Below are 12,327 nucleotides of genomic sequence, written 5' to 3'. Positions count from 1 at the left end.
ATTGACAGTGTGCGATCGTGGTGGGGTAATTGATCACACCACCTATTCATGCATTTGTGCTTCCTAAAGGACGTTTTGATGTGTTCAGTCCTGCACTCATTCCTGGCCCCTCGCCTCATTCCTGGCCCCTCGCCGAAGAGAATGTTGTCCGTGTGCAGCTTGTGGAAAATATATTTTAGATATTTTATTAAATACATGTTTTCTGCCAGAACTTTCAAATGGATATATGAAACCAAAACAACTCCACGTCTTAGGAATCAATTATTGGGTGAGTGCACACAGTAGTGATAAAAGCTAAATGCCGACGAGGTCAGTCTGCTAACGGGGACCGATCTATGGGTGTGTATTTGGAATACATGAAAGGTACTGTATGTAAGATGATAAGATCACAGACTCCAGATTCCAGGGCTATTAAAGGAGAATTCCATACTAAAAGGCTTTCTTACCTTTCTTTGTAGTTGTTACGTCCCCACCAAAGAGGTCCAGGTGTTATTTTGTGCAAAAGCTCCTTATTGGCTATTTCCCCTACCATAAGCCCTAAATTAATTGCATTGAATTGAATGGGGCTATGGGGTGTTGTGCTAATTCGCTTATTTCCATCGCTCAATTTTTTTTAATTTATATATCCTCTTCATAATGTAAATAATATCCCAAGCGGCACACTTTACTACTTATTTCGATAGAAATAAGCGAAGTAGCACAACACCCCATAGCCCCATTCAATTCCCATTCAATGCAATTCGTTGAGGGCTTATGGTAGGGGAAATAGCCAATAAGGAGTTTTTGCACAAAAAAACACCTGGACCTCTTTGGTGGGGACGTAACGACTACAAAGAAAGGTAAAAAAGCCTTCTAGCATGGAATTCTCCTTTAACTTGTAAGCTGAGAATATTCATCTAATATTCAAACGTATACTATTCACCAAAAGCAACTTACAGTTAGTTGATTTAAAATGTATTTGTGTGCTCGTGCTCCGGACAAGTGACTTTTGTGCCCGGGACAAGTGAATGGGAAATGTACTTTAGAGTGCCTCTAAAAGTTAATGTCAAGCCCTGTAGTGGCATCTTTAGATTTCAATTCGTAATATCTATTCTCATGTTGGCGGAGCCATGCCTGCTCCCTGTTATTATGACATAAAACATTTTTTATGCCCTGTAAGAGTATATATATGTGGATCATAAACAGAGCCCATTCTCTCCTGCTGTGCTGTGTGTGCTCAAAACCTGTTGTTTCCCAGCGTGGTGTTCGTTATTCATCCTGGCTCAGCCTTTTTAAATAATAAATGGAATTAAAGTAGTTTTCAAAATAAAAATAAAAACGATGTAATAAATAAAAAAGTGAATTCACCACCACCGCTCCTCCGTATATACTGTCCCCGGAGTAAGTGAGCCGTGAAGCATGTGACGCGCATCGCCGGTCTCAGATGTTTTATGCATACACACAGTGCCAAGCGTGTCACTCACCACCAGAGAAACCACAGCAGAAAAGGAACAAAGCCGCTCGTTATCCGTGCCTCGTGTCTGCTGCTGTATATGCATTCATCGCAGTCAATGCTTCAGTCTTGAAATTCAGAATGACACTGGTGGATAATGATCTGCTTCCTTCCGCCATTCAGTTTAACCCATTCTGGACTGAGGTCGATTAAAAAAAGGCTTCTAAATCCTAACATTTTTCTGAAAAACCTATGTTTCTGTGTCAGTGGTGCTCAATCTTTTTCATGTCAACGCCCCCCAGAATTATCTCTATTGGGCCACGGACCCCCATCTGAAAATATGTAGTTCCAGGGACCCCCCCAGAAGCAAATATTTTAGTTAAAAATGTTCGCTCTGAAATATATATTCAATGATTTGTGCCACATTTTAACGATATTTCAAAAATAGCAGACCTACAAGCTCGTAGCGCGCCACTCGGTGGCGCGCTATGACCTTGTAGATCTGCTATTTTTCAATAGCTAAAGCATAACATAATGCTAACACCAAAAGTTCCCGCCCAGAATGGGTTAACCCGCTCTTGGTTGCTGGAAGGCAGCCGGTTAAATGGGACTCGGCTCTCTCTCTCTCTCTCTCTCTCTCAGCCAGCATCTCTCAGCCTCAATGCATTAGAGCCGCTGAGAGTCACTCTGCTTTTAAGTGGGGTTATGTGGCCCGAAGAATGCCCTGGGTCACTGATCAGAGACATTACATGGTGCACAGCCGTCCTCCCCAACCCCTATGCATGCACCGTGTGCGCACACACACACACACACACGCGCACGCGCGCGCGCGCGCGCGCGCGCGCACACACACACACACACACACACACACACACACACACACACACACACACACACACACACACACACACACACACACACACACACACACACACACACACACACACACACATGAGTACCCACTGCAACCTACACCCCTACGGCCTGAACACCGACACCCCCATCTACAGAGAATCCAATCACATCGAGAGATTTGGCTGTATCGCCCTAACTGGATTGTAGTAATCCCCCACCGTCGAACATGTTGTAGAGATGGGCTTGTGGGGTTAGGGGACGTCATGCCAAGAGAAGCCTGGCTGCTGATGCGGAAAGTGTGTGTGTGTGTGTGTGTGTGTGTGGGGGGATCTGAGTTGTCAGACACCCCACCCGCCTTTGGGCCACAGAACCGTTGATGGGATTCCGGGTCAGGTGCGCCGTGCACGTGCATGCGCAGAGTGGAAGTGTAGAGCAGCAGTTAAAGATCTTGATTGTGATCTTCATCATCGACGTCATCGTTACTGTTATCGACATTGTCATCATCATCATCACGTTTGTTATTCACTGTTTATTGCTGACTTAATGATTTTTTTTCCTTTTTTTACTTCCATAGACATTATTTGCTTCTGTGTCTCATAATCAGCTTTTGTATTTTCTTTTCCCTCTGGTCTTAATCTGTCATCATGAGCTCCTCTCATCTCCGTTAACACACTTTTCTTTTAATATCTTGGTGTTCCCATCTTGTTTTGTCCCCTCCTCTTGTATGTTATAGCTGTCACAAAGACACTTCCCAGTGCCTTTTTATATAGGCTATAAATAACGTTCCAGCCCGTACGCAGATGTACAGTATGTATACATACGTGTCGCGAGCCTGGTGATGCTCCCTCCTCCCCCCCCGTGGGATCGTATAGGGCCTCCTCCTGCTCCTGACTTAACGCATTTAGGCCTGACATCGAAATTTAAAATCTCTTTTTCTGAAAAAACTCATGTTTCTATATCAGTGGTTCTCAATATTTCACGTCAAGGACCCCAGAAATTATATGTAATATGCCGCCGACCCCCATCTGAAAATATGTTGTTCCAGAGACCCCCCAGAAGCAAAGATTTTAGTTAAAAAAACTGAAACTCTGAAAGAATATATACCGGTATTCAAAGATTTGAGGCACATTTTCACGATTTTTCAAAAAATAGCAGACCTACAAGCTCATAGCGCGGCACTCGGTGCCGCGCTATGAGCTTGTAGATCTGCAATTTTTTCAATAGCTAAAGTATAACATAATGCTTAAAACACCAAAAGGGGGTTCCCGCCCAGAATGGATTAACATAGCTTGACTATGTTTACACACACTTCCTCACAGGACTGTGACAAGTGAGTGGAGCGCTCTGCAGCAGATGCCTGAAAGATGCTGACATCCTTCTCTTATCTTCCACTTACATCCATGTTGTCAGACGTGCTCGTTGCAGACATCACGGCTCCCCCCCCCCCACCAATGCCATTTGTGACTTTGTCTCGCATCGCTCCCGACGATGTAAACGTTGGTGGCGACAGGTAAACAGTGTGCGCTAATGCTAATGATAGCAAATGGTTGCATTGAGTGTGTTCATGGGGCTACAGGAAGGAGGAAACCTCTTAACCCATTTAGACCGTAGGACGTGTGGAAACGCCATAGCTAATCCAACCGATGGATTGCGAGGACGTGTACACTGTAGGCCTACACACATCCTAGCGCATTTTCATTGAATCAAATGAGAGAAAAATATTCTGTTTTTTTTCCTTTTTTTGGGGGGGTTGGCCTCTCCTTCTGCACCATACTCCTTGATGTTCGCGCATGCTTGTTGCTGTTCACTTCCCTGTTTACGGCTCAGAAAGAATGCCTCGTATCTCCTAATCTAGGGAGCTCTCCGTGGTTTTGACCAGATGGATATGCTATGCTCTTCATTTCTGACTTCAACATGCCTCTTGTTCAAAATTTGAATGTGATGGATTATTCAGCGACTTTACCGTAATCATAGCGAGGTAAAGCAAGCAACATTATTCCTCGCGCTTTTTGTACGGAACGGAAGGGGGGGGGGGTTTCAGAGTAAATGCTGCCATTATCTGCACGGCACCCCGAGCTGCTATTTTGAAAGAAATCCCGGTGCTGATTGTGTTAAAGTGGACGCAGGCGGTGGCACAGCTTAACTACAATTATGCTACCAGCTAGTAGCGAAAAAAAGAGTTGAACATGAATTAGCCTGTCTATAGCATTACATAGACACATCCTATTGAGTAATATTTGTGAATTTAAATATAAATCAAATTTAGTAAACCAGACTGGCACAGTGACAGCGAGGCCTTGAGGTGTGCCCGAGCAAGTAAGTGCCTGCGCTGAGTTGTCGATAGCATTGCGCGTCAACGAGCGCAGCGTCCCAGTTGGCTCCATAATGGATGGAAATGGTTATTGCGTGTTTCGAAAATGTACATGTGGAACAAAACAAGACGAGCTCCCCCTTCACTGACGTACAGAGGACAATGAGTGGAACGAATCGTGGGATGTCGAGTGAAACAAAAGCAGCGCTCCCCCGTCCCCGACGCGACTATGACTCAGCTTGTTCCCATAGAAGGGTTGTTCCTATTTAAGGTGCGTTCTAAAAGCGCCTCCACACTGCAGATAAACCCCTCTTCTCCTTCAACTCAGTACTACAGCCTATAGTCTAGAGAAGATTTGATGGGGTGGGTTTACGTTTATTTCCACCATGCACGGATCACCCTCACACACGTCCTCACGGCTCATTCTTCACCTGGGCACCTGCCCCGCTCTGAGAAAACTTTCCCCGCTAATGGGTTTGATGTAGTGAGCTCGTTAGCTCTAACCTGAAGGGAGCTGTTCTGGCTGCATGACGGGTGGCCCTTGCCAAATGTGCAATGCTTGGAAGTCACAGCAGCTGGGGCCCAGAGAGAGAGAGGGAGAGAGACAGAGAGGAGGAGAGAGAGAGGGAGAGAGAGACGTACGGCAGTGGGTGGTTGGAGGAAGGGTGCTGGAACAGATGCCTGGGGCCAGGACCCTGAAAAGAAGGGCTGGAACATGTTAGCGGGGCCAGGTTAATCATTGAGCACCAGGTCCTTGCCTGTCTCTCACAGGCAACAATGCTAGAGGGCTTCCTAACCTTGACATAGAGTTCAGCTGAAATGGATATAGCCGCATAATAGTGGGGTTTAATTGGATTTACTGTATATGTGCGCACAGTAAAATCCTCAGTGTTAATTTAACTCGGAGTGTACAAATGGAACCGAATTGACCTGTAATTGGTTCCATTTTCACACTCTTTGGAGTTAGATGTGTAGCGAGTCTAGCGACAGCAACTTCAGATCCATACTACAGTACATTATCTGAAATTAAAGGAACATTACTTTTATATAATACATAAGGACATTTATTATGTAATATATTGCTAGTGTCATCTTTAGTCTAACCAGCAAGACGCCTGAGGACGAGAAGCGTCTCTAGAGTTTAAAACGAAGGTATCAGTCAAAAGGGAGACATCGAAGAGGAAGGACGGATGGGGAAGGATCAACATTATGGAATGTCAGAACAGGTTCTGAAATATATTCATATATACTAATATTGATGACATCAGGGATCTCCATATATGGGCTTAATTGCAACAGCAGGTTGCATTTACTTTTACATTTGCATTATTTGCATCCCTGATTTAGTATCATCCCTGATGATGTCACGTGATGTCACAAGCCCTGGGCACCATATATGGGGGCTTTCCCCATGTATGGGGATTTTGAGTGATACACTGACTGACTGACGGGAAATGCACGATTCCATATTTAACTGCGACCTTTGGTCACAATGAAATGTAAAAGGTCCCGTTTTATTACTTTATTACCTGGATCTTGTTGTTTTGTCGTTTGTTTAACATTTTGCAAATAACTTAAAAGCTGTTATTCTATTCTACGTACAAACAGAACCAGCCTTTGCCCCAATGCAGCCGGGACCATAGCCACTTTCCTATCGGGCAGTGGCGTGCATCTGCTGTCCAAAAAATGATTCAGAATCAGAATCAGAATCAATCTTTATTGTCACATCACATTACAAGTAAGGTGGGTGAAAAACTTGGTTGTGCAGGCTCATATTGCAGTTTAAGGTAGAGAGAGAAGAACATAAAGTGCATGACATAACAAAGTGAGTGCAAAAAAATAAAAGATCGTCATGGGTGCATGTATGTACGACTAGGCTATAACAAAAAGACTCCCTATTCGAGCATGAATCAGTTCAGTTCAGTGCGTCAAAACTTAGCTCTTGTTCAGCAGTCTGATTCAGTATTTCAGTTCCATGTTCGACCATCATTTTTGAGTGGTGCAGCCACTCCAAGGAACATCAATGTCGGTCCCTCCCTATGTCCGTCCCTATGTTTAGGGCAGGGGTTCTCAACATGTGGGTCGCGAGTTTACACATAGTACATGCATACACCTTCCATAATGATTATATCTGGTTTCAGTATTTATTTATGGTGTATTGTCTCTATTAGTAAGGTTATTGTAGCAGTCAATTTATATTTGGGATCGGGAGGGGGCGGGGCGGGGGTCCCGAGACCCTAAACCCCTGGTTTAGGGTACCAATAGGGGCAAAAGTGGTGCTGTTGTGCTCTAGTTACTTTGTACTTCGCCATCTTGAATTTGGTCTCTGAGTGTGTGTCTGAGTTTTTGTTTGTCGCTGGCTATACTTATCTTGGAAACCACTGGACCGATCAGTGCCACATTTCTTGTGCACACTGCCAGTTTGTTAGGCCAAGAAAGTACACGTATGTTTGAAACACATTTGAATTTTGAACCTTTTTCTCTTTGCCAAAAATAGATCAGACATCATATAAAACTGATGTCAAACTCGCAACTTAACTTAATTATTCCGACCTCTCAATATTCGACCTCCCATAATTACGAACTACGTAGGTGGGACTTATGGGCAGTCCCCGCCATGCCATTATTAGACCCCGTCTTTATTATTTTACCATATCATTTTCCCTTGTTTTTCTCTTTTCTTTTTTTACGTCACTAGACAGTGGCTCAGACTGCTTTAGCACTATGGTATTGTAACGTGCCGTTCAATCACACAACAAGTAGACAGTCTTCAGGCGTGCTGTATTTCCAACGTATATCTATTTAGTTATCATCACAGTGTATTCATGGCTTGCGCGCCAACCGGGAGCTCCACCGCTGCCCACAATAACACAGTAAAACTGACAGCTTCCACTTCCTGTCCGTCCCCATAACCAGTCATGTGTCGCCTCCTAATGTGTCCGGCCGGGCAGACACATTACAGTATATAGATTGCCGGACAGGGACGTCGGCAAGCAACGGCAGCCCGCCATTAATTAAAGATCCACAATGGTTCCTGCGCTGAGAGTAACAGATCCATACACAAATTAATCACCTGGGCCTGAGCCCCCTCAGTAAGGCCTTCCCTTCGGTTGCTTTACAGTCCAGTCATGTCCTCCGTTGTTTACCGTGGTCCACATGGAGAATTAAACCTGAATGAGAGCAATAAATCACAGCCGGGGGAAACACACTAACTCTCATTGCAGGTTTATGTGTTGGAGAAGCAAACACAGGGAGAGAAGAAAAAAACTACACTCCGTTAACACATTTTGACCTGGGAACGATTCCACAAATGCCTTCTAAATCCTGACAGTTTTCTGAAAAACCCTATGTTTCTTTTTTTTAATATTTATTTTATTTGGAAAGAGCAGTACAAAAACATCATTTCTATGCATACATAGGACACAAGTGCAGTTCCCAGGATTTTTTTTTCACCCCTCTTCCCTCCCTCCCCCCTCCAAGTGACTCCATCTCCAGTGTCTCTGTGTCCTTGCTTTCTTCAGGACTACATATGGCATCAGGTCAACACTTAACAGGGGCAAAGGGCAATATTGCTTCAGAGTGTACATTTCAGAAGGAGAAAAAGAAGAAAGAGTGGGCAGACAAAAGAGTAAGACAGACAAAAGAAAAAGACAAAAAAACAACAATCAAGAAACCCTATGTTTCTATGTCAGCCGTTCTCAAACATTTTCATGTCAAGTACCCCCAAAAATATATGACATTGGCCGCCGACCTGAAAATAATGTTGTTCCAGGGACCCCCCCCCCAGAAGCAAAGATTTGAGTTAAAAACGCTCGCTCTGTGTCATTGACACAGGGGTGAAATATGGGTTACAAAATCGTGGGATAAAAAAAAAAAAAAAAAAAAAAAATGTTCGAATATGTATTCAAAGATTTGCACCACATTTTCACGATTTTTCAAAAAATAGCAGATCTACAAGCTCGTAGTGCGGCACTCGGTGCCGCGCTATGAGTTTGTAGATCTGCTATTTTTCAATAGCTAAAGCATGACATAATGCTTAAAACACCAACAGAGGTTCCCGCCCGAAATGGGTTAATCACGTCCAGAAAGATGGCTACTATGTTTTTGGTGGTTGCTGGTTTTGTTTTTTTTGTTCGGTTGGCTGAAATGATGGAGAGGGCAACGATTTTTCTTTCTCCACTCTTTCCTTTTTCATGACCACTGCTGTATAGATAAAGGAGATTTATTACGGGAAACCCAGGGAAAACGGAGAGGATACTCTTTAAGGATCACAGATTAGGCTACTAATAGACTAGCACACCTGTGATTAATGTGTTTTATCAACGCTCGTCCATCATTCTAGATGAAGGAAATCTTGACCCTGTTCAGATGAATAACGTTAATTAACCCATTTTGGGCGGGAACCCCTTCTGTTATAATTTAGCTATTGAAAAATAGCAGATCTACAAGCTCATAGCGCGCCACCGAGTGGTGCGCTACGAACTTGTAGGTCTGCTATTTTTTTTAAATCTTTAAAATGTGGCGCAAATCATTGAATATATATTTCAGAGCGAACATTTTGAACTAAAATATTTGCTTCTGTGGGGTCCCTGGAACTACATATTTTGATATGGGGGTCCGTGGCCCAATAGAGATAATTCTGGGGGTCCTTGACATGAAAAGGTTTGAGCACCACTGACATAGAAACATGGGTTTTCAGAAGAAAAAATGTAATCGACCTCAGTCCAAAATGGGTTAAGCACATTTTTCTATCAAACCTGATTCTAAATCAAAGTAAGTTTTGAACTTTGCATGTTTGTGCCATGCATATATTACATTGTATAAATTGCCAACTGCAGTGTTGAGTGATTTCATTATGCTACACTCAAGTGATGGGTTTGCTCACTTAATAATATACTTAATATGTCTTGAGCATTGACAACCAACTTTAATCTATCTTTTTTCATTACTTTCTCCATATCCAGGCACAATCTCCATCAACACGCTCCGAACGGCCTACACGGCGCCCGGTGAGAGTGAAATACTGGACCTGGACGACAATCTCTACCTCGGGGGGCTTCCGGAGAACAAGGTGGGCCTGGTGTTCCCCACCGAAGTGTGGACGGCGCTTCTAAACTACGGCTACGTGGGCTGCATCCGGGATCTGTTCATCGATGGCCAGAGCAAGGACGTCCGGCGCCTGGCCGAGGTGCAGAAGGCCGCCGGGGTCAAGCCGTCCTGCGCTAAGGAGCCGCCCAAACAGTGTCTGAGCAACCCGTGTCAGAACAACGGGCTCTGCAGGGAGGGCTGGAACCGCTACGTGTGCGACTGCTCCGGAACTGGCTACCTGGGCCGCTCCTGTGAGAGAGGTAAAGGACCCAATTTTCATTTTTTTGTTTGACCCAGTTCTGAATGTAAATGTGATGAGGCTGTCCCGACTGCGAGAGAACACAAGAAATGTGCTGCCTTTAGTTATTTCCTGGTATCTGGTAGACTCGCCGGTTGCTTTGTGTGAAAATGTTACAGTCCGTCAGATTAAATCCTAGCCAGCTCCATTGATGTCTCTGCATCATTAGCCGTTACCTTGTTCTGCTTTGTCTTTTGGAAATTAAGCATTGGACTGTGGAAATGTGAATATAATTGACTTCAATGGGTTTTAAGCTCGTAATTGTCCTCACGGCAGATTTAGCGTGCCTGGAGGGAGGAGGGACTACGTTTCAAGTGGAGCTGCTGAAGAGCTTCTCGGAAGCCTGTCGTGTCGGGTGGTCTTTTTTTGCATTGGATAATAATACAATATCATGGAACAGTAGTCACTACACGTCTAGAGGAAGAATCAACTGAGGGAGCGAAAAGATATGAGACAGGTTAATAATGAAGAAGAGAGATGTACTGTAGATGCAGTGGATAGGGTTTATTGGGGATGGATGGATGGATGGATGGATGGATGGATGGATGGATGGATGGATGGTCTTAGACTGGCTTGAATGGCAGGTAACCGAGGCATCTGAAGACTTTACTCCTCCTCACGTCCACAGTGCAAAGTAGCCTGTGATTCAGGAGGCTGTCTTCTGCTAGCATGTGGCTCATCAAACCACCCACTGACCAACAACTATGTCTGAAGGCCTACAGAAAAGTGTCAGTGAATAAAGAATTTTAGACTGTCAACAAAATGTCGAAGTGTCCTTGAGCAAGACACTGAACCCCTAATTGCTCCCGATGTGCTAGCTGGTGCCTTGCATGGTTTCCGCTGCCATCGGTGTATGAATGTGTGTGTGAATGGGTGAATGTAATGCACAATCTATGTAAAGCGCCTTGGATAAAGGCGCTATATAAATGCACCATTTACCATTTAGTAGATGTACACCTATATGCATCATATTATGAGGCGATAGAAATGTGGTCTCCCATGCAAGATATACGTACCAAATCTCGGGAAGGACATAAAAAGTTCCGCATTGCAGTTTTGCCACAATTGACCTTATGCACACCGCTGCCATCTTGCCAGCAAGGTGCTAACTAGGTGCAACTTCACATTGACAGCCCATTCATCCAAACAGAAAAGTCCTATCTGATTGTATTAAACAACGTATAACTCACCAACATTGCAGCTGTACGGAAAGCTTGAATTATCCTCTTTCTATCTGCAAAGTGTTTGTTTCATAAATATCCACCATAGACATGTAACTACCTGTCAAGAAATTCCGTGCATATTATTGTTTTGTGCTCGTTGGATAGCACTGAACAGCCCTGCGCACTACCTGCTTTGAATCTGCACATAATGCAGGAGAGCAGCAGGATGTTGCTTTACTAAAAAAGAGTGCTTCCAAACTCCAATACTTCTAAATCACCTGCAAGGAAGTAGCTCATAACAAGTGGATTTTAATGAAACAAACCCATTTTGGGCGGGAACCCCTTTTGGTGTTAGCATTATGTTATGCTTTAGCTATTGAAAAATAGCAGATCTACAAGCTCATAGCTTGTAGGTCTGCTATTTTTGAAAAATCGAAGAAAGACTTGACATAGAAACATAGCTATTTCAGAAAACTGTCGGGATGTAGAAGACATTTTTAGAATCTGATCTCGGGTCAAAATGGGTTAATACAATTACATAGATACCAGGCCTTTCCTGTTTGGATGGCTGTCAATGTAAAGTTGCATCTAGTTAGCACCTCTCTGGCAAGAAGGCCGCGCTCTGCATAAGGTCAATAGAAGGAAGGAAGGACGGACTTGACGCAGGGTGTTTTAACTAAATATTTAGCTTGTGCATTGTGTCTGTGAAAGTGCAGTCAGGCCTATTTGCTGAGCCTTTCTCTGTGACGGCCTGTTTTGCCTCTGGGTTCTGCTCACTTTACTGCTGATGTGACCGTTTTACTGTAACTGTGATCCTTAATGTTCCAGTGTCTGCTCGTACAGCTGAGCATGAGAGGTCTTCTTCAACACTCTTCGGCCATCTTGTTTTCCTATTCTGTTCTGCAGATAAATGTACAGTGGTGTAGTTAAGTACATTTACTTAAGTACTGTACTTAAGTACAATTTTTAGGTATTTGTATTTTTCTTGAGTATGTCAAATAGTCTGTACTTTTACTTCTACTCCACTACATTCATTTGAAAACTCGAGTTACTTTGTAGATTTTGATTATTAAAAAAACATACATTAAACACTATGGCCCTATATACATTCCGGCCATTTGCAAATAGCCGATCTACAAGCTCACAATCCGTCGCGATGCGACTCATTGTGAGCTTATAG

The 12,327-nt window shown here is 43.7% G+C and overlaps 1 protein-coding gene across 4 annotated transcripts in view; it reads left to right on the top strand.

Moving 5' to 3' along the window:
* The window catches only part of LOC306931175 (neurexin-1a), a 528,074-nt gene that overhangs the window by 195,721 nt on the left and 320,026 nt on the right, over positions 1–12,327 (top strand). For all 4 annotated transcript variants that reach the window (XM_079512408.1, XM_079512407.1, XM_079512406.1 and 1 more), the window contains one exon: positions 9,563–9,946. In XM_079512408.1, coding sequence (XP_079368534.1) covers positions 9,563–9,946 — 384 coding nt within the window. The remainder of the gene's footprint in view (positions 1–9,562; positions 9,947–12,327) is intronic.

Source organism: Electrona antarctica (genome assembly GCF_951216825.1).
Source record: "Electrona antarctica genome assembly, chromosome: 10".
Lineage (NCBI taxonomy): Eukaryota > Metazoa > Chordata > Actinopteri > Myctophiformes > Myctophidae > Electrona > Electrona antarctica.
This window is presented reverse-complemented; position numbering and strand designations above follow the sequence as displayed.